Source organism: Bubalus kerabau, chromosome 8 (genome assembly GCF_029407905.1).
Source record: "Bubalus kerabau isolate K-KA32 ecotype Philippines breed swamp buffalo chromosome 8, PCC_UOA_SB_1v2, whole genome shotgun sequence".
Taxonomy (NCBI): Eukaryota; Metazoa; Chordata; class Mammalia; order Artiodactyla; family Bovidae; genus Bubalus; species Bubalus kerabau.
The window spans coordinates 79,700,657-79,723,670 of record NC_073631.1 but is presented as its reverse complement, the minus strand read 5'-3'; the positions used below and the strand labels follow the sequence as shown (position 1 = coordinate 79,723,670).

At 48.5% G+C, this 23,014-nt stretch overlaps 1 protein-coding gene across 1 annotated transcript in view; it reads left to right on the top strand.

Annotated features, from left to right (window-relative positions):
• Positions 1-21,905, top strand: part of RAMP3 (receptor activity modifying protein 3) — a 30,696-nt gene extending 8,791 nt beyond the window's left edge. The window contains exons 2-3 of the mRNA XM_055589372.1: positions 9,378-9,510; positions 13,227-21,905. Coding sequence (XP_055445347.1) covers positions 9,378-9,510; positions 13,227-13,482 — 389 coding nt within the window. The 3' untranslated portion in view covers positions 13,483-21,905. The remainder of the gene's footprint in view (positions 1-9,377; positions 9,511-13,226) is intronic.
• The last annotated feature ends 1,109 nt before the right edge of the window (positions 21,906-23,014 follow it).

The following is a 23,014-nucleotide window of genomic DNA, read 5'->3' as shown; positions in this document are numbered from 1 at the left end:
CAGTGCAAGAGTGTTCCCTTTTCTCCACACCCTCTCCAGCATTTATTGTTTGTAGACTTTTTGATGAGGGCCATTCTGCCTGGTGTGAGGTGATTGTAGTTTTGATTTGCATTTCTCTAATAATGAGCGATGTTGACCATCTTTTCATGTGTTTGTTAGCCATCTGTATGTCTTCTTTGGAGAAATGTCTGTTTAGGTCTTTTTCCCACTTTTTGATTGGGTTTTTTGTTTTTCTGGCATTGAGTTGTATGAGCTGCTTGTATATTTTGGAAATTAATCCTTTGTCAATTGTTTCATTTGCTATTATTTTCTCCCATTCTTAAGGTTGTCTTTTCACCTTGCTTATAGTTTCCTTTGCTGTGCAAAAGCTTTTAAGTTTAATCAGGTCCCACTTGTTTGCTTTTGTTTTTATTTCCATTACTCTAGGAGGTGGGTCATAGAGGATCTTGCTTTGATTTATGTCATCAAGTGCTCTGCCTATGTTTTCCTCTAAGAGTTTTATAGATTCTGCTCTTACATTTAAGTCTTTAATCCATTTTGAGTTTATCTTTGTGTGTAGTGTTAGGAAGTGTTCTAATTTCATTCTTTTACATGTAGCTGTCCAGTTTTCCCAGCACCATTTATTGAAGAGGCTGTCTTTCCCCCATTGTATATTCTTGCCTCCTTTGTCAAAAATAAGGTACCCATAGGTACATGGGTTTATCTCTGGGCTTTCTATCTTGTTCCATTGATCTGTATTTCTGTTTTTGTGCCAGTACCATACTGTCTTGATGATTGTAGCTTTGTAGTATAAATTGAAGTCAGGAAGTTTGATTCCTCCAGCTCCATTCTTCTTTCTCAAGACTGCTTTGGCTATTTGGGATCTTTTGTGTTTCCATGTGAATTGTGAAATTTTTGTTCTATTTCTGTGAAAAATGCCATTGGTAATTTGATAAGGATTGCATTGAATCTGGTAGATTGCATTTGGTAGTATATTCATTTTCACAATATTGATTCTTCCTACCCAGGAACATGGAATATCTCTCCATCTGTTTATGTCATCTTTGATTTCTTTCATTAGTGTCATAATTTTCTGTGTACAGTTCTTTTGTCTCCTTAGGTAAGTTTATTCCTAGATATTTAATTCTTTTTGTTGCAGTGGTGAATGGGATTGATTCCTTAATTTCTCTTTCTGATTTTTCATTATTAGTATATAGAAATGCAAGTGATTTCTGTGTATTGATTTTGTATCCTGTAACTTTGCTAAATTCACTGATTAGCTCTAGTAATTTTATGATACTGTCTTTAGGGTTTTCTATGTACAGTATCATGTCATCTGCAAACAGTGAGAGCTTTACTTCTTCTTTTCCAATCTAGATTCCTTCTATTTCTCTTTCTTCTCTGATTGCTATAGCTAGGATTTCCAGAACTATGTTGAATAATAGTGGTGAAAGTGGACAACCTTGTCTTGTTCCTGATCTTAGGGGAATGTTTCAGTTTTTCACCATTGAGAATGTTTGCTATAGGCTTATCATATATGGCCTTTACTATGTTGAGGTAGGTTCCTTCTATGGCCATTTTTTGAAGAGTTTTAATCATAAATGGGTGCTGAATTTTGTCAAAAGCTTTTTCTGCATCTATTGAGATTATCATATGATTTTTATCTTTCAGTTTGTTAATATGGTGTATCACATTGATTGATTTTCATATATTAAAGAATCCTTGCATTCCTGGAATAAACCCAACTTGATCATGGTGTATGAGCTTTTTTATGTGTTGCTAAATTCTGTTGCTAAAATTTTGTTGAGGATTTTTGCATCTAAATTCATCAGTGATATTGGCCTGTAGTTTTCTTTTTTTGTGTTGTCTTTGTCTGGTTTTGGTATCAGGGTGATGGTGGCCTCATAGAATGAGTTTGGAAGTGTTCCTTCCTCTGCAATTTTTTGAAAGAGTTTTATAGGGATAGGCATTAGCTCTTCTCTAAATGTTTGATAGAATTATCCTGTGAAGCCATATGGTCCTGGGCTTTTGTTTTTTGGGAGATTTTTGATCACAGCTTCAATTTCAGTGGTTGTAATTGGGTTGTTCATAATTTATATTTCTTCCTGGTTCAGTCTTGGAAGATTGAACTTTTCTAAGAATCTGTTTATTTCTTCCAGGTTATCCATTTTATTGTCATATAGTTGTTCATAATAGTCTCTTATAATCCTTTGTATTTCTGCATTGTCTGTTGTAACCTCTCCTTTTTCATTTCTAATTTTGTTGATTTGATTCTTCTCTCTTTTTTTCTTGATGGGTCTGGCTAAAGGTTTGTCAATTTTGTTTATCTTCTCAAAGAGCCAGGTTTTAGTTTTATTAATCTTTGCTATTGTTTCTTTCATTTCTTTTTCATTTATTTCTGCTCGGATCTTTATGACTTCTTTCCTTCTACTAAGTTTGGGTTTTTTTTGTTCTTTTTCCAATTGTTTTAGGTGTAAAGTTAGGTTGTCTAGTCGATGTTTTTCGTGTTTCTTGAGGTAGGATTGTATTGCTATAAACTTCACTCTTAGAACTGCTTTTGCTGCATCCCATAGGTTTTGAGTTGTCATGTTTTAATTGTAATTTATTTCTAGTGATTTTTTAATTTATATTTTGATTTCTTCAGTAACCTGTTGGTTATTTAGAAATGTGTTGTTTAATCTCCATGTGTTTGTGTTTCTTACAGTTTTTTTCCTTGTAATTGATATCTAGTCTCATAGCATTGTGGTCAGAGAAGATGCTTGATATGATTTCAATTTTCTTAAATTTACTGAGGTTTGATTTGTGACCCAAGATGTGATCTATCCTGGAGAATGTTCCACGTGCACTTGAGAAGAAGGTGTATTCTTCTGCATTTGGATGGAATGTCCTGAAGATATCAATAAGATCCATCTCATCTAATGCATCATTTAAGACTTGTGTTTCCTTGTTAATTTTCTGTTTTGATGATTTGTGCATTGGTGTGAGTGGGGGTGTTAAAGTCTCCTACTATTATTGTGTTACTGTCAATTTCTCCTTTTATGCCTGTTGGTGTTTGTCTTATTGAGGTGCTCCTATGTTGGGTGCATAGATATTTATAATTGTTATGTCTTCGTCTTGGATTGATCCCTTGATCATTATGTAGTGTCCTTCCTTATCTCTCATAATATTCTTTATTTTAAGGTCTATTTTGTCCGATATAAGGATCACTATTCCAGCTTTATTTTGCTTCCCATTTTCATGGAATATATTTTCCCATCCTTTCACTTTCAGTCTATATGTGTCTTTAGGTCTGAAGTGGGTTTCTTGTAGACATCATATATATGGGTCTTGTTTTTGCTTACATTCAGCCAGTCTGTGCCTTTTGGTTGGAGCATTTAATCCATTTACATTTAAAGTAATTATTGATATATATCTTCCTATCACCATTTTCTTAATTGTTTGGGATTGATTTTGTAGATCTTTTTTCTTCTCTTGTATTTCTTGACTATATAAGTCCCTTTAACATTTGCTGTAAAGCTAGTTTGGTGGTACTGAATTCTCTTCACTTTTGCTTGTCTGAAAAGCTTTTATTTCTCCATCAATTTTAAATGAGATCCTTGCCAGGTACAGTAATCTTGGTTGTAGATTTTTCCCTTTCAGTACTTTATATATACCCTTCTGGCTTGGAGAGTTTCTGCTGAAAGATCAGCTGTTAAGAATATGGGATTTCCCTTGTCTGTTACTTGTTGCTTCTTCCTTGCTGCTTTTAATATTCTTTCTTTGTGTTTAGTCTTTGTTATCTTGATTAATATGTGTCTTGGCATGTTTCTCCTTGGGTTTATCCTGTATGGGACTCTTTGTGCCTCTTGGACTTGATTGACTATTTCCTTTTCCATGTTGGGGAAATTTCCAACTATAATCTCTTCAAAAAATTTCTCATACCCTTTCTTTTTCTCTTCTTCTTCTGGGACCCCTATAATTCAAATGTTGGTGCTTTTGATATTGTCTCAGTTGTCTTTGAGACTAGCCTCAGTTCTTTTCATTCTTTTTACTTTATTCTGCTCTTCAGAAGTTATTTACACCATTTTATCTTCCAGCTCTCTGATTCGTTCTTCTGCTTCAGATATTCTGCTATTAATTCCTTCTAGAGTATTTTTAATTTCAGTAATTGTGTTGTTTGTCTCTGTGTGTTTATTCCTTAATTCTTCTAGGTCTTTGTTAATTGATTCTTGCATTTTCTCCATTTTGTTTTCAAGGTTTTTGATCATCTTTACTATCATTATTCTGAATTCTTTTTCAGGGAGTTTGCCTATTTCCTCATTTATTTGGACTTCAGTGTTTCTAGTTTGTTCCTTCATTTGTATAGTATTTATCTGCCTTTTCATTTTTTTTTTAAATATTGTGTTTGAGATCTCCTTTTCCCAGGCTTCAAGGTTAAATTCTTTTTTCCTTTTGGTTTCTGCCCTCCCAAGTTTGGTCCAGTGGTTTGTGTGAGCTTGTATAAGGTGAGATTTGTGCTGAGTTTTTGTTTGTTTGTTTGTTTGTTTTTTCTCTGATGGGCAAGGCTGAGTGAAGTGGTGATCCTGTCTGCTGATGACTGGGTTTGTATTTTTGCTTTGTTTGTTTAGATGAGGCATCCTGCACTGGGTGCTACTGGTGGTTGGGTGATGTGGGTCTTATATTCAAGTGGTTTCCTTTGTGTGAGTTCTCACTATTTGATACTTCCTAGGGTTAGTTCTCTGGTAGTCTATGGTCTTGGAGTCAGTGCTCCCACTCCAAAGGCTCAGGACTTGATCTCTAAAATTCAATGAAGAAACAGCATGAACTTTCCAAAACCATCTATTTTCTTTTCTTTGAAATGGCAGTCAATTCTGGCATTTAAAGACTTTCCAAGTGTTTCATTCAGGGACTTGTAAATCTCACTTATCTTCTCACAGGCAAACCTCAAGCTCACCAAAGAGGAAAGTTTTACTTCCAAGTCCCAGTCTTGGTACCACTGAGCCCAGCCCCACATCCCTCTTGTCTCCTTGGTGTTGGACTTTAGATAGATACCTCACCACCTCCCATTCCGGTACCAGAAACTTTACCTCAGTCTTATAATGCTGGATGGATTGTTGGGTTTTGCTGGGAGTTCCTTAAGCCTGTGCGTCAGAAATGGTGCTCTACTTAACTGTCCCTCCATCCCCTCATGGAGGTCACTTGACAGGTGTCCCATGGTGCCTGTCCTGTGCATCCTCATAGCACACTGCCCACTCCCGCCAGGGGCAGGAGAAGTTATCCCAGGAAACTCGCCTCAGGATGTCACGTGGTCCTTGATGGCACATCCTCAGCCTGCTCTGGCCAGGCCCCTGCCATGTTGGTGTGTGGCGATCCCGGGACATATGGAGATTCTGGTCTATGAGGAATCAGGAAGGGAGAGGAGGAAGGAGTTCCAAGAGGGAGGATGTGCAGGGGGAAGGAGGAGAATGAGATGGAGGAGGAGGAAGCACTGAACTGGGTCTCAGTGATTTGACAGGTGGTGGCTGGGTTAGGTTGAGGATGTCCAGATCATCCAGGTCCATGGATCCAGGTCCAGTTGGGTTTTGATGGTGGTCCAGGGGGTCTAGATGGCCTGGTCTAGTTGGGCTGCACCTGGGAGGAGTGGCAGTACCAGTAGGGGCAAACCACAGTATGAGACCTGCCTGGCTCGTGCCCATGGGTGGAGGGTGGCACTCAGGGGACCCATGTAGGATACCCTGCAGAGACTGTCAGCAAGACTCAGGAATGGGCACATGGCTGGATGTGTAGGACATTCAGTGGACTGAAGCCTGTGTTGGGCTATCAATGAGCTGCAAGGAAAAAATGCCTGTGCAGCAGGGCGGCTGGTGGGGGTGGGAGGCGAGGCGGTGTGGGAAATGGAGCACAGGTGGCCTTCTCAGCTGCCTCCACACAGCCCGAGAGCCTGTGCCTCCCAGAGTCACTAACTCCAGGCCTGCACAGCCTGGAGCCAGGGCTGCACAGCCTGGAGCCAGGGCTGCATGTGGGTTTGGCCCCCCACCCTGTTACTGAGCAAGTGGTCACAGCGACTCTGTCTTGTTGGGCTGTTGCGGGGCTCAGCAAGTTGGACCACACTTAGGACAGGGCACTCAGTGGACATTGGTCAGTACTGAAGCTGAGGGAAGCCTGGCAAGGGGCAGCCAGGCCAGTGTTCATTTCCAGAAGGGGAAACTGAGGCTCAGAGAGTAGAGTGAGTGCATCTGGGCTGGGAATAGAGTCATGGTGAACATGAGGGGCTTTTCGACCACCTCTGACTCCTCAGTTCTCCCATTGTCTGTCTCTTAACTCTGCAGAGTGTGGGCAGGGCCTCTCAGCACCTGGAACTTGTCAGAGATTAGCATCTTGGTGCTGGAGGCCTACTGGCTCAGAATCTTCATTGCACAAGATCTCCATGCCTGTATGCATGTAATTGTGAGCTTTCCCTACTTGTTTGCAGCTCTGGCAGTACACTGGACTCACGCAGGGGTGGGTTTTTTTTTTTTTTTTTTAATAAATATGAATGTTTGGTCCCAATCTCAGAGTCACCCTTGCCATGGGCCAGGGCTGTGGCCTCAGGGAGTGTGGATGTACAGCCAAGTCAGACATCTTTGTTCCACCTCATGTGATCATCCTGAGAGACTCAGTGCTGAGAGGGTCTGGGAGGGAGGCCCCTAGCCCCAGAAATCTCCAGGTGGGCTCGGGTATGGTGGTCTGTACCAGCCTCAGAGGGGAATGGCTTTGTTCTGCCTTCAGAAGAATTGTATTACAATAGATTGCTTCCATCAAGGACTTCAGAATTGAGAGCTGTGTTAAAATAGAACTGGATCGACAGGCTGGGAGCACATAATCCAGACCTGCTGCAGCCTGTGAAGGGGGCTAGGTGGCTGGGGGTCCAGGCAGAGTGGTGTGTGGGTGGGGCAGTTGTGGCCAGATGGAGACAAGTTGAAAGAGATGCATGATTATTAACTAGTGAAAACACCCAGAATCAGTACCACTCTGTTTTATAGAGGAGGAGACACAGGCCCAGCAAGGTGAAGGGTCTGTCCAGAGTCACACAGCAAACCAGTGACTCCAAGGGGGTGGGGCTGGGCATCTGGTGGTTGTGGTTAACTTCAGAAGGGTACCCTCTTCCTGCAGAGATGGCAAGGCTCCTCTTTGAGGGGTGTCAGCTTCCGGCTTGGCTGCTGCCTGCCTGGGACCCCACGATGTGAAGGTTCTGAGGCTCAGGGTGGGTTCAGTGGGGGAGTGTGGAGTTTGAAAACCCACCTCTGCCTTCTGTTAGGCTTTAGATAAACTGGGAAGGCCTGCACACCTGCACTAGTCTGCCTTTGGGTCCAGCCTCCAACATCACTTCTTCCCCTTTCACCCAACTACTGTTAATGAATTGAGTCTTTAATTATTATGGAAAGACTCATCTCTGGTGATACTCTTGGCTCTGAAATATACTTTGTCCAGTATTAATGTAGCCACTCCACCTTTCTTTTGATTAGTGGTAGCATGGCATATCAGAGAAGGCGATGGCACCCCACTCCAGTACTCTTGCCTGGAAAAATCCCATGGTTGGAGGAGCCTGGTGGGCTGCAGTTCATGGGGTCGTGAAGAGTCGGACACGACTGAGCGAATTCACTTTCACTTTTCACTTTCACACATTGGAGAAGGAAATGGCAACCCACTCCAGTGTTCTTGCCTGGAGAATCCCAGGGACGGGGGAGCCTGGTGGGCTGCCATCTATGGGGTTGCACAGAGTCAGACACGACTGAAGCGACTTAGCAGCAGCAGCAGCAGCAGCATGGCATATTGTTCCCCACCTTTTACTCTGAATCTATTTGAGTCATTTTAAGGTAGGGTACGTATAAATAGCCTGTGATTGGATTTTTGATTTTGCCTTTTGATTTCATCTAATAATCCTTGTTTCATTTTTTGAATTTTGGCTATGCCCTGTGGCATGCGGCATGTGGATCTTAGCTCCCCGACTAGGGGTCAAACCTGCACCCCCTGGAGTCGAAGCTTGGAGTCTTAACCACTGGACCACCAAGAAAGTCCTAACAATTTTTATTTATCTGTTGAGGTGCTAAGACCATTTACTTTCAATATGATAATTTATTGATATGGTTAGTTTTAAATCTACCATGGTACCATCAGTTCGTGCCCCCCACTTCTCTCTTTTTCTGCCTTTTTTTAGACTTTGTATTTTTTTTCCACTTTTTTATTTCTCCTTCTTCTTCCCCTTCACTAACTGGCAGTAATTATTATTGATTACTTTAGTGGTTGCTTTAGGATTTGTAGTATCTTTAACTTATCACAGTCTAAGTGATATTATATCAATTCATGTATAGAATAAGAACCTTCCAAACCTTTCATTCCTTCCCCTACCCGCCACTGCCCACCTTGGCTGTGCCACATGACTTGTGGGATCTTAGTTCCCCAACCAGGGATTGAACCCAGGTCCTGGCAGGGAAAGCACTGGGTCCTAACCATTGGACCACCAGGGAATTCCCCTTTTTCTTATTTTTAAATGAGTCATTGCTCTTGTTTAATAGCCATAAGAGTTCTTTATATATTTTAGACACAAACCCTGTATCAGAGATATGATTTTCATATATTTGCTTTCATTCTGTGGGATGTCTTCACTTTTTCGATGGTATCTTTTGAAGCACAAAAGTCTAAAAATTTGATATAGTTCAATTTCTATATTTTTCTTTTGTTTGTATTTTTAGTGCCATATGAGAAGACTTCATCTTATACAAGGACACAGTGACTTTCTCCTATATATTTATTCTATTTAAATATTTTATTTATTTATTTTTGGCTATGTTGGGTCTTTGTTGCTTCATGCAGGCTTTCTCTAGTTGCAGAGAGCAATGAGAGCTACTCTCTAGTTGCAACATGCAGGCTTCTCATTGCAGTGGCTTCTCTTGTTGCAGACCATGGGCTCTAGGTGCTTGGGCTTCAGTAGTTGTGGTGTATGGACTTATTTGCCCCCATGACATGTGGATCTTCCCAGACCAGAGATTGAACCCATGTCCCCAGCATTGGCAGGTAGATTCTTAACCACTGGACCACCAGGGAAGTCCTCTCCTATATTTTATCCCACTGGAACCCATCTTCCCTCAGCCTCTCCACTCCCAAGACCCCCATCTCTCTGCATGCTGCCCTCCCTTGCCTGCTTCTTTCCATGCCTCACTAGAGGACTTCTTTCTATGACCCCTCTGGGTCCTGTCTTGGTGACACCTCAATGTGGGTTCCTCTTTCTGCACTGGCTTCAACCTTCTTGAGTTACATGGAGGCCAAGGTGATGGAAGAAGACTCCAGGGGGTAGACCTTGAGGGGCATCAGCACGAACCTTCAAGGGTCATGACAGTACCTAGCCTTCCTAGTGATGCTCACAACTCTCTCTTCTCTAGGGGAGTCTCCCCCGGTGGGTGGCTGCAATGAGAAGCGTATGTTGGCCATGCTGCCCCGCTGTGGCAAGACCTTCGCCGAAAAGATGAAGAAGGTAGAGGTCTGGAAGTGGTGCAACCTCTCGGAGTTCATCGTGTGAGTGTCCCTGCCCATGCCCTGCCCTTGCCCTGCCCACAGTGCCTGTGCTCCTCAAGTTCTGAGGTTCATTCCAAGCCTCCCAGCCCCTCACTCCCCTCACTGACCACACTGGCTGCTCCAAATTGAACACTCCAGGTTGTGCATCCCCCACTTTTCTGAGTGCGGTCATTTCTCTGGGAACCACCGACACCCACTCCCCTTCCTGAATGTGGTTGGTGCCCTGCCCTGGGGCGCCTGCCTCTCTTCACAGGCCATGCTGGGTGGAGTTGTCATTTTGGGTTTTCTTCACAGCACCAGCCAGGGCTGGGTCGGTAGTCAGGACCATTGGACCACAGAGAAACTGAGTCCCACTGGTTTCTACCTGGTGTGGTGGGGGCCCCACCACAGAGGGCCCCACTTTCTAGAAGCTTCTGAGATATTTTTCATCTCCTGTGATCACACCCAGCATCAAGTGTCTAGGGACACCTTTCACCTCCTCGGAAATCACTGATGGCCTGTGCCTAGCTTCCCTCACTTCCCACTTAGAAGTCTCTGTCTGGCACAGCGCTGGTGGCTGCTGCGTTCAGCCTGTCCTGTGGGCCATGCCTGCCTGGGACCCCTGGATTTCTAGCATTTGCATCAGCCCTTTCCACCCCAAGACCCTGGCTCCTGTGCTGTCTGTTCCCAGTGGTTGTTCTATGGGCTTCCATGGCCATCTCCCTAGGGGACAGTGGCTCCTTGTGGGCACATCCACAGCCCCCTCATGGACTCCACACATAGCTGTTCACTGAACCAAATGGAACACAATTTCTGTGTCTGCTGGGAAAGGGGAGGGGAGTGTTCAGGAAGGGCCTTGGCCGGGCTTATTATTGTCCTTGGAACCTGAACGCCAAGCCCAGAGTGGACACACAGGGGTGGAGGTTTAGGGAGGAGGTGTGAGTTTCCTGTCCTGGGCTTCTGTCACCTGCTAAAGCCTCAGTGAGATTAAACAGACATCCAGCCCCAGGGCCAGAGGACAGTAGAGGGGTCAGCCAGGAGGGGGTCTTGGAGGAGAGAGAGGCTGATGTCTACTGGACTAGGGAAAAGTTTGCTGGCAGAAGAGGGAATCTGCCAGGGGCAGTTTGCCTGCCTTCTGGGTTCCACATCCCAACTTTCCCCTCTGGACCATGGCTGTGTTTTTGCTCATTGTGAGAGCACCCCCAGGGGCTGGAGGGAGGGTGCTCTGGGAGACAGACTGAAGGGAGGGCATGGAAAGGCCCTGGGGTGACCAGAGTAGCTTGGGAAGAACAGAGCTTGTCGTGACCCTGGTTCCATGATGTCACACAAATGGCAGCTTCCTTGGGAAGAACACCGTGATTTTGTCTCCAGTTTGAACGCAGGCTGATGAGTTAACAGCACCTGGGACTGTGTGTGGAAAGGTGTGCATCCCTGGGTCATCTGCCTCCCCAGCCCTGGGAACGGTGGGGTGCTGGGCTGTGAGGGTTGACGTCTGCAACTGTTGCCTCGTGCCTGAGCGCCTGACCTTTGCTGTCTTTTATTGTAACAACATTTTCTGTCACAATAAGGAGTCAGTTCCCAGTGATCTTGAGAAGGAGCAAGCGTGGGCAGTCTGCCCAAACCCTAGCCTTTGGGACTCACCTGTGACCTCACTGAGAACCTCCTATGTGCCAGGCACTTACCAGAAGTGTATTCACAGCACTTAATTTGGTCTTTTCACCAAGGTGGGGGCTTTCACCTAATAAGGTCCACTACCTTATTGGCTGAGAATTATGAACCCCATTTACAGCTGGAGAAACTGAGGCTCATGGAGGCTAAGCAATGTGGGCAAAGTCAGGAAGATGGTCAGCCAAGCTGAGATTGGAAGATATCGGTTCCACATCCTGAGCCCTAAGCTGCTATCTTGTGCTGTTTTCTGTGCATGGGGGTCACATGGGCCTCAAATCACCCTCCGCCTCCTGCTCCTTGTACCTCAAAGTTGCACTGAGCTCTGGGGCAGGTGGGGGCTCTGCAGGGTGTCGGGTTAGAAGCTCTAGGGTGGCAGGCCACTGATAGGGCCCAGTGGGAGGGGTGGGTCTTGGGGGTGATGGTTTGCCTGAGGACCTGGTTAGTGAGGCGACCCAGAGCCTGGACCCATCCCAAGGACCACATCAGGGCTCTGCACATGGATTCCAGGCTGTAGCCTTTGTTTCCTGCTCTCTTGCCTTGTGTGGCTCTTCCTTGCCTGTGTTACCTGAGGGATGTGGGCGGATGTGTGCCTGACCAACCAGCCAAATGTTTGGGCTGGGAAACCGGTTGCCCCAGGGCCACCAGGAGGAGTGGCAAAGGGTCTGGCTGAATGGATCTGCTGCCCTGTTTCCCACTGCCTTTCCAGGCAGAGATAAGGTTGTGTACAGGAAGCTCCTGCAGGAAGCGGATCCTTCCTGTTGCTCAGGCCACCCTTCCTGGGTCAGTACCGGAAGGAGCAGGGTGGTTGCAAAGCCTCGTTCCCACGGGGAGCTGAGGCAGGAACCCCTTCCTGCCCCAAGCCTGTCCTGAGTGAAGCACTTTGCCAGGTGGGCAGTGGTCGGAGCTGGCACACTGAGGCAGATATTCAACCAGCCCTCTGACCACAGCATCTTGAACAATGGCTCCAGTCTAGGTCAGCAGCCCCAGAGGCCAGTAATCCTCGGTCAGTGGGCTTTTGGGTTGAATTCTGGGGACTGCTAGTGGTTACACTTGGTTGGCCACAGGGACCATCAGGAGCCTGGCTGTTTGATGGATGTGGCTCCTCATTCGTGGCTTGCTAAGTGCCTTTCCAGGTTTGGTCAACACAGACAGGAAGACCCTGGGCAGAGGGGGTCCCATGTCCTGTCAGGTGGGGGCTGAAGAAGGTAACTTTGGAGAGGAAGACAGGTTGGGGCTGGGCTCACAGGTGGGATGCCTCCCCCACCTCCCTGCACCACCCAGTCAATGCTGCCTTCAGGTAAATGAAGGCAGGCTAACTTGACTGGTAGGCAGCCGGCCCTTGGCCTCAGGGAGATTTCTTCCCCTGCTGCTGCTAAGTCACTTCAGTCATGTCCGACTCTGTGCGACCTCATAGACAGCAGCCCACCAGGCCCCCCCGTCCCTGGGATTCTCCAGGCAAGAACACTGGAGTGGGTTGCCATTTCCTTCTCCAATGCATGAAAGTGAAAAGTGAAAGTGAAGTCGCTCAGTCATGTCCGACTTTTAGCGACCCCATGGGAGGCCTATATAGTGGTCCTAGGTGAGAAGGGCCTTGAAGGTCAAGGGGCTGTGACCTTTGGCCTTGGAGAAAGAGCCCAGCCTCAGAGTGTCCTCTGGGAAGACCTGGGGGTGCTGGCACCCTGGGGGCTGAGTCCAGACCTGGGGTGTTGGGAGCTCCTTTCCTTGTAGGGAGGAGGTGACAGTGTGGATGACCACGATGAGGGCAGGGATGATGTACGAGATGCAGATGGGGGCATGTGGTATATTTTGGGGAGTTCATGGCCTCAGAGTTTCCTGCAGGGTATGGGGCCACCATGCAAAAGAACCTCAGGGCAAGGACACCAGGGGGATGGATACTGCCAGACCAGCAGGCCCAAGAGAGATTGTAGCATGAGGCCACTCTTCCCATGTGGCCTGGGGCCATGCTGAGAACCGGTGGCCACACAGCACTGCCCCCCACTTTCCTGTAAGTCAGGGCCAAAGTTAGAAGGGGTGGGAGAGCTGAATGGTCAAACTCTCTGCTTTCATAGGTACTACGAGAGCTTCACCAACTGCACGGAGGTGGAGACCAACGTGGTGGGTTGCTACTGGCCCAACCCCTTGGCTGAGAGCTTCATCGCCAGCGTCCATAGGCAGTTCTTCCAAAACTGCTCGGTGGACAGGCAAGACTGGGAGGACCCCCCAGACGAAATTCTTATCCCGCTGATCACCGTGCCCGTCCTGCTGACCATCGCCATGACTGGTGTGGTGGTGTGGCGCAGCAAACACACCGAACAGGTGTTGTGAGGGCCTGGTGAGCCCGAGGGGCCATGCCTGGAGAGATGGAAGAAAGTTCTGCAGGGCTGATTGAGCTGGTGCTTCAGCTGCCCCTGAACCTTGCCCCGGTGGTCTTGGGCTGGTGATAGAGAAAACGTGCTGTGGCTGGAGCTTGTGTGCTGGGCACAGATCACCGCTGCTTCACCTGCGCTGTCCCAGGCTGGGCTGGGGCCTCTGGTGTTCCCAGTACCAAGTCCCTTAGGGTCCTGCCCTGGCCTGACCTTGACCCTGCTTCCCAACTGACTCTACCCCTGACCCCACCCCTGGTCCTGGCCCCACCTCGTACTCTGACTCCACCCCCAGCCTTGGTCCCACCTCCTATTCTGATTTCACCTCCTACTCTGACCCCACCTCCTATTCTGACTCCACCTCTCACTCTGACTCCACCCCAGCCCTGACCCCACCTTCTACTCTGATACCACCCCCAGCCTTGGCCCTACCACAGTGTCTCTGCTCTGAAAAGGTGTGCCTATTCCCACCCGACTCCAGTACTCTTGCCTGGAAAATTCCATGGATGGAGGAGCCTGGTAGGCTTCAGTCCAGGCGGTCGCAAAGAGTCGGACACGACTGAGCGACTTCACTTTCTTTCATTCCCACCTGTCTGGGTGTGGGGCAGTAAAGAGTGTGGGAGGGGGCTTTTGTGGGTCCTCGCTTTGCAGGCCTTGGGTCCTCTTGATGGGGAGCCCACTTAGAGAGAATCTGGAAGACAGAATTGAACTGGGAGCTCCAAGGAGCCACAGGATAGCTTGCGACGTCCGGTCTGTGGCCGCAGCTGGTGTGGGCCTCCTTGGTAATGGGCCCCTCTGTGAGCAAGGCCTCGGAGTAGGGGCCTTGTGCGCTCTACTGGCTGAGCTCTGTCTGCTGTGCCTTTGCTTTCTGTGAGTAAAGAGACATGCTACTTCTGGGGTTTCCAGTTTTATTTCAGGGAATTCACAGAGACTCTGTCCGGCCTCTTAGAACTGGCAAGTCCCCCAGGCTCATTTTACAGACGGAGTGATTGAGGCTCCAGGAGGTCAGAGGTCAGAGCAGCAAAGAGAGCCTCAAACCAGGGGAGTGTGGGCAGGTGGGAGGGATCTGCTATCCAGCTCTCAGAGGTTTTGTGCTTCCCACTGACTCCCTGCGCTTTGAGGATGGAGGGGAGACTTAATCTTTCCGGCATTTCGAGGTTGCATCGGGCTTGCCAGGACCCCCGCCTGGTCCTGGGGACCTGGGAGCAGCTGGTGGAGGCGCTTTGTCCGCAAGCTTCTCTCTGGTCCCCGGCGGCGTTCCAGTTCCCTAGCCGATGCTTTCGAATGTGGGCGGTTTACTTCAGCACCGTCTTGCTGGGGCCCAGAAGTGGAGCCGTGGCTGTGAGTGGATGTGGAGGGAACCTAGCAGGGCAGTCTCTATGTCCTTCAGAGGCCCTGCTCCTCTTCCTGCCCAGAGGTGCAGGGGGTCCCCTGAGCTTGCTGGTTCCCTGCAGGTGCCCACGGGTGCAGGTGCCCACAGGTGCAGGGGCGGGATGGGAATCTCCTGGCACTTCCGGTTCCTGAGGTAGCTTCAGCCGAGGAACAGAGGCTGTGATCTCAACGTGTATCCACAGTGCCTCTGGAGCATCGCCCACCACGCAGATCTCTGCGGGTCATCTGTGAGCTGGACGTCTGCTGATGAGATAACCTGTGGAGGCCCGGAGGGGCAGTGCTTTTGGGTTTCAGACCATCTCAAGCCTTTAAAATGTTGGTTCTCTTCTCAGATGGTTCCCTGGGGGGGCCTGGCAGCTGCGGAGGGAGTGCAGCCCAGCCCCTGGCTGGCCCTGGCCATACCCTGTGTGGGGAGCCCCTGGAGGTTGTGTGTGTCTCCCCTGCCCCAGGGATTCTCACTTCCCAGGTCCCCTGAGAGCCCGGGCCCCCAGAGCTGCACCGAGAGGCTACTCTTGTGTGCACATGGCTGTCCAATGATGCTTCTTGGCTGAAGACCCCACTCTTACCAAGACTGGAGAACCTCGTAATTGTGGGCCTGGCACTGGGCCGCCTGGCCGCCCTTTTAGCTCTCCAGCATGCTTTCTTCACTATGCTAACTTTAGTTTAGTTTAACTTTAGTGATCCACTGGCCCCACTGAGACCTCTGACCTTCAGGCTAGTCCTGTCCAGCCCTGGCTTGCTGCCTCCCTCCCGCCCAGCCTGGTCTGCTGGTCACAGCTTTGCAGGCTCTGTCAGTCCTTTGGCCCCACATTTTCACTTATTCATGAGTTTTTCTAGGACATGGAGGGTCCTGGGTACCAGACCACACAAGGAATGTGTGTGTGTGTATGTTTGTGTGTGTATGTGTGTGCATTTCTGTCCCTCTTCCCCCAGCTCCATACAAGGGGATGCCATGTCTCTCTACTTTCTAGACAAGGAATCTAGATATAGTGTTTTCCTGGGAGGGCCAGGATTTCTCATCCCCTCCACTCCGAGCTCTGTGTTACAGAGACTAAATTCCAGGCATGAATGGCTGAGACGTCAGGCCTCCCTCTCCCTGGGCAGACCTCACTGAGGGAGCTCTACCCTAGGTTCAGCGCGCTCTCACTTCAGTTCACCTGAACAGGGGAGGCTCCTGCCAGGAGAGGCGAGTGGAGAAGACCAGAAGCTGCTGCCCGCACCCAATATGTTGTTCATAAAGTGAGAGTGTTACACTACTGTCCTCAACCCCAGCTCCAGGAGAGTGGGTCAGAGATCTTCCCAAGGGCAGAGGCAACTGTAAGGACAGGCAGCTCCGAAGCTCTCTCCATAGGAACTGACTTGATTTAGAAGATAGCGTAGGGAAGTCCAAGCCTAAGGGAGCCCTCGAGAACCATGAGAATTTTGGTGGTGAGCAGTGACAAGCGACCGGCAGCTCTACATTGGAGGTGAGCGTGAAAGGGCGCTGGCAGCTCCATGAGAGCACAGGTTAAACCACAGGCAGTTGGATTTCCGACCAGAGATAAGTGGGGACAGAGACACTTACAAGAGCCCTCATAGGGTCAGAGAAAACCTCATAGCGTGTGTGTGCTGTGTGCTCAGTTGCTTCAGTTGTGTCCGACTCTTTGCCACCCCATGGACTGTAGTCTCCCAGGCTCCTCTGTCCATGGGATTCTCCAGGCAAGAATATTGGAGTGGGTTGCCATGCCCTCCTCCAGGAGATCTTCCTGACCCAGGGATCGAACCTCATAGACTGGCCTTAAAATCACCCCACCAAGGAGCTCAGATTTAATTGGGTTAGAATGTGGAGCATTGATGTCCCAGGTCGTCATCAACACAACGGAGCAGTCAGCTAGACACCAGTGGAGTCTGACAGCTGACAGTGATACCCACAGAGACAACAGATTCACAGAGATCAGACACAAGGACATCAAAAGCAGCCCCAGCAGAGCCTCTGTGGTCTTGGGCATGTGTGGTAAGCTGAGGGCTATGCTCTCTGAGAACGACACTTGAGCTCATGCTGACATTCCAGCCAGTCCTTCCATGACCAGCATGCAAGTGTCAGTGTCTGTCCCAAATGTGTCCCTCGCCCTCCAGTACCCCTCACAGATGTGCTGGAGGCACGCATGCAGATCAGCCCAGGTCATGTCCCCTGGAGGGCGTTGGTGCAGAACTTGACTGGGGTGTGCTCTGTGTGGGCTTCTGCACAGTGAAGGGGTGCTGGTGCTGCATGGGGCCACCTGGGTCCAATCCCAGCCTAGTCACTTGTGACGTGACCTTCGACAAGTATGTGGCCTCTGCACAGGTAGGTTCCTGGTCTACACAGGGCCTTGGGAGGATGGGATGAGATCATCCACACAGCTTCCTGAGCCCGGCACACAGTGGATATGGTCAGTGTTACTATGGAAAGTCTGGGCTGGGTTCTGGATGGGGGAGCACCCGGCATGTCCCTTCACAGAGGGTGACACTGTGGGAGTGGAAGATGGTCCCAGGGATGTGTTGAGTGGGGAGCAAAGAGAGCTTAGGACAAAGCCACCCCAAGAGTTCTAACCTGAGGAAGGAGGACCCCAGGGAACAGCGAGGGAGTGAGAGAACCAGTTTCCAGAAGACATCAAGTGCTGCTGAGGGATCCAGTTCACAGAAACCAAGAAGAATCCCTGGGGTGTGGTCAGGTGGGAATCCTTGGACCCCTCCCAGAACCATCTCCTGTCTTGGAAAGCAACAGGGTCAAGAATATGTCACCCACGGTGAGAAGATTAAGTGGATTCGGTTGGGTCCTCATGGAGGGAGGGGCACTCCTGACCTCTTGATGTCCCCTCAACCCCAGACAGCAGGCTGTGACTGCACAGGGAAAGCTTTTGGGAGACTGATCCTGCTGGGACTGTTGAAGATTCCAGAAAGCAGAGCCGGTGGACGACTGGTGGGCCAGTGGGCTGGGGGATTGGATGGTCATGAAGGGTGTGGGAAGGGTGTTGAGGAGCAGGCGGGCAGCCACCAGCTCAGGACACTACAAAAATCCAATCAGAGATCTCAGAAAGGTATTAAACAGAGAGGCGGTCCCTTGGCAGGAGACTTGGGACAAATTTGAGGGATGGAGTAAGGAGTGTTGTCAATGAAGAGGCTCCCCCCACACCCCTGCCCCCTTCGTGGCTGGTCTAGCTTCTGGCAACACAGACCCATCCTTTCCCCATAAGCAGAGTTCTGAGTGGAGGGAAGTTGGGTGTCCTCTTGTGGAGCAGGAGTTCCCGACAGGGAGGCAGAGATGGGCAGGGGGAAGGGGGCCATTGAGATGTGTGAGAAGTAGCCAGGAGGCCGGAGTTAGCCTGATAGAGAGATGGAGGACTTGAGGGGAGAGCAGTGGAGGGTGGAGGTGGACAGACCCTGTGGAGCTGGGTGGGACAAGGTGAGGATTTGGTTTTCATGCTGAGTCATTATAGCACACATAGGTGGAGCCAAGGTACCGAGTAGCATTGAAATGATAAAGGCATGCTCCAGTTATCATGGTTAAAATCGCTCCTTCATATTTACTGTTATTTAATGAGAAGGAGTGGGACTTTCTGAATGATGCTGCTGTCTATAAGGCTTTTAAATGTAATTTTCAACCACAAGGCTTATACTATTTATACAAATTGTACATGTGGTTTCTTAGAGCTTTTTAAATGGTTAAAGCTTACTAATGGAGGGAAAAATAAGTGGATGCATTTGGGACTTCCCTGGTGGGCCAGTGGTTAAGAATCCACCTGCCAGTGCAGGGGACATGGCTATGATCCCTGGTCTGGGAAGATTCTACATATCTCAGGGTAATTAAACCTCTGCATCACAATGACTGAGCTCAGGCTATATAGCCTGCAAGCTGCAACTGCTGAGCCCACATACTGCAACTGCTGAGGCCCTAGCACCTGAAACTATGCTCTGAAACAAGAGAAGCCATGTAATGAAGCTTGTGCACTGCAAGGAAGAGTAGCCCCTGCTTGTCACAACCAGAGAAAGCCCATGTGTAGCAATGAAGATCCAGTACAGCCAAAAATAAATAAAGAAGCAAAATAAAAAAAGTGGATGCACTTAACTTGCAAAATTGTTGTTGTTCTGTCGTTCAGTCGTGTCCAAGTCTTGGCGACCCCATGGACTGCAGCACACCAGGCTTCCCTGTACATCACCAACTCCTGGAGCTTACTCAAACTCATGTTTATAGAGTCGGTGATGCCATCCAACCATCTCATCTTCTGTTGTCCCCCTTCTCTTCCTGCCTTTGATATTTCCCAGCATCAGGGTATTTTCCAAAGAGTCAGTTCTTCCCATTAGGTGGCCAAAGTATTGGACTTTCATCTTCAGCATCAGTCCTTCCAATGAATATTCAGGACTGATTTCCTTTAGGATGGACTGATTTGATCTCCTTGTAGTCCAAGGGACTCTCAAGAGTCTTCTCCAACATCACAGTTCAAAAGCATCAATTCTTCGGTACTCAGCTTTCTCTATAGTCCAACTCTCACATCCATTGGTCTTCCCTCATAGCTCAGTTGGTAAAGAATTCGCCTGCATTGCAAGAGACCCCGGTTCAATTCCTGGGTCAGGAAAAGCCACTGGAGAAGGGATGGGCTACCCACTCCAGTATTCTTGGGCTTCTCTTTTGGCTCAGCTAGTAAAGAATCCACCTGTAATGCGGGATACCTAGGTTCGATCCCTGGGTTGGGAAGATCCCCTGGAGAAGGGAAAGGCTACCCACTCCAGTATTCTGGCCTGGAGAATTTTACAGATAGTATAACCCGTGGGGTGGCAAAGAGTTGGACATGACTGAGTGACTTTCACTTTCACTCCAATCCATACATGACTACTAGAAAAACCATAGCTTTGACTAGACGGAGCTTTGTTGCAAAGTAATGTCTCGGCTTTTGAATATGCTAAGTTGGTCATAGATTTTCTTCCAAGGAGCAAGCAAGGAGATCAAATCAGTCCATCCTAAAGGAAATCAGTCCTGAATATTCATTGGAAGGACTGATGCTGAAGATGAAAGTCCAATACTTTTAATTTCGTGGCTGCAGTCACCATCTGCAGTGATTTTTGAGCTCCCAAAAATAAAGTCTCTCACTGTTTCCATTGTTTCCCCATCTATTCGCCATGAAGTGATGGGACCGGATGCCATGATCTTTGTTTTTTGAATGTTGAGTTTTAAGCCAGCTTTTTCACTCTCCTCTTTCACCTTTATCAAGAGGTTCTTTAATTCCTTTTCATTTTCTGCCATAAGAGTGGTGTCATCTGCATATCTGAGGTTATTGATATTTCTCCCAGAAATCTTGATCCCAGCTTGTGCTTCATCTAGCCCAGCGTTTCGCATGATGTACTCTGCATGGACGTTAAATAAGCAGGGTGACAATACACAGCCTTGATGTACTCCTTTCCTGATTTGGAACCAGTCCATTGTTCCTCGTCTGGTTCTAACTGCTGCTTCTTGACCTGCATACAGGTTTCTCAGGAGGGAGGTAAGGTGGTCTGCTTTTCCCATCTCTGAGACTTTTCCACAATTAGTTGTGATCCACAGTCAAAGGCTTTAGCGTAGTCAGTGAAGCAGAAGTAGATGTTTTTCTGGAATCCTCTTGCTTTTTCTGTAGCTGAAGCCAATAGAACCAGGAGGGTGAGGAGGAAGCTGCCAGAGGAAGATGTTCCTCTGAATGGTTCCAGTGTCCATCAGGCAGTTTCCAGGAAGATGAAAGAAGCCCCCAAATGTCAGTCTTCATGTCTTTGACCATAACTGGGTGTCAGCATCTGACAGGCTGATGCTGTCCCTGAATCCTGCGGGAGCAAGGTTGCTGAGTGTGGCTGCACATGTGCCCAGGACCAAGGCTCCTCCCCAGGAAAGTCCCTGGTCCAGCCCTCAGTCAGCAGAGGACATAGGATGGCAGCGGGAGAGGACCTACAGAAGCTGCCAGAACTGGGTCACTGGGACTTTGGTGACTGGTCATGGCTGAGCAGGAGCGGAGGGTCAGATGGGATCAGGACAAGGGAGGCTGGAGGGGAGGCCAGGTGAGACACAGCCTTGGACTTGGGAGGCTGTGGGAGGGGGCATTTCCTGAGGAGGAAGGTGGGGGTTGGGGTCTCCCCACACTTGCCTCTCGGTGAGAACCCTTCTTGTCTGGAGGCTTGGCTCTCACTGTCATAGGGTTCTGGACAAAATTCTGATGAACTGCAGAGTCAGTGGGTCCATGTGTCTGGTGCCTGGTGTTACCAGGAGGGACTCTGATAAAGGCTGTTCTGGCCTTGCTGTGTGCTTGGGGTGAGGGTGGGGTGGCACTGCCCCTGCCCTGCATTGGGTTTGACTAAAGGCCCTAGCAGCTTGGAGCAGGGGCGGGTTTCTCCCCATCACTTTGCTCTGCCAACTTCTGCAGTAGCTTCTGTGAGGCCACCCCTCTGGCTGGACAGGCTCTCCCTCTGAGTGCGGGTGCTGGCTCCTCCCACCATGCCCCAAGGACCATGGGGACAATCACAGGATACAGAATACTTACACGTGGTTCCCAGAACGCAGTGGACATTCAGGAAGGACGTGCTATTGTTTGTTCCTGGAAGGCCAGGTCCCATGTTCCTCCTCTGGTAGCTTTGTTGTTGGGAAACACTCTGATTTCTGGTGAAAGGAGCCACCAAGATTTCAGCCTTCGCATGGCCCCCTCCCTGTCCACGTCCCTCTGTCTTCCTTCCTGCAGGCCCAGGGGCCCACGCTGCTTCTGTCTCCTGCGTCACCCATTTTTTCTTCTTATGGGAATAGAACACCATCTCCCCAGCTCCCATTCCTGATGTCCCCAAAATTCGTCCTGTGAATTGAATTCACTGTTAGGAAACAAGCAAAGAAGGGGGAAGAAGGAGAAATACAGGGTTCAGAATCTCCCCAAATGTTTTCACTTTTGTCCTGGTTCCTGGACCCCTTTCTGAGGTCATTCTGCTTGCAGGCGAGGTTCTCCTGAGTGAAGAGGGTCTAGGATGGGGGGCTAGGATGGGGTTGCAGCCCTGAAGATGGGGGGCTGGGATGGGGGCCTGTCCTGAGGGATGAGGGGCTGTGATGGGGGGCTGTCCTGAGTGATGAGAAATAATGTGACCATTATTTAAAAAAATTTTTTTTCTGTCTGCCTCTATACATCCTTTTGTTTTGTTGTTTGTTGTTTTAGGCTCTCAGTCGTGTCTGACTCTTTGTGACCCCCCATGGACTGTGGCCCACCAAGCTCCTCTGTCCATGGGATTTCCCAGGCAAGAATACTGGAGTGGGTTGCCATTTCTTCCTCCAGGAGATCTTCCTAACCCGGTGTGGAGGACTCCAATTCCGCAATGATTAGGCCACTTGAAGTTGTTCTCCAGATCAATGATGTTTGTTTTTTCTTTAAAAAAGTTAATTAATTAATAAATCTGGCTGTGCTGGGTCTTTGTTGCTGAGGGGCCTTTTCTGTAGTTGCAGGGAGCAGGGGCTACTCTCCAGCTGCAGTGCGTGGGCTTCTCCTCGCAGTGGCTTCTCTTGTGGAACACAGGCTCTAGAGCATTTGGGCTTCAGTAGTTGCAGCACACACGCTCAGTAGATGACTTTTACACATATGAAAAGATATTCAACCTCACCATAATAAGAAATACACAATTTAAAATATATGATGATATCATCATTCTTCACTGATAAGACTGGCAAAAATCTAAAATTGCTAATACACTGGGTGTGGGAGGATTGGAGGAAACAGTTCTCTCCTATGTTGTTGGTGGGGATGTAGATTGGTATAGTCATTGTAGAGGGCACTTCAGCCATATCTGTCAACCAGAACTAGAAATGCATATACTTTTGGTCCACAGTTTCACCTCAACAAATTCATCTTCCTGACATACTTACATGTATATGTATGTGCATATGTGTATGCATACACATTCACTACATTCACTAGAGCAGAAGTTTGGGAGCAACTTGAATGTTCAGGAGCAGAACACTAGTTAATTGCAAGGTGGTACATTTGATGTGTATGGAGCTTCGTGTGAGTTTCATGATGTGTTGTCAACTTCAGGGCATTATGCATTTCACGGCTCCTAGTGGACCCAGTCCAGGGATGGACATGAGAAGGAGAGAC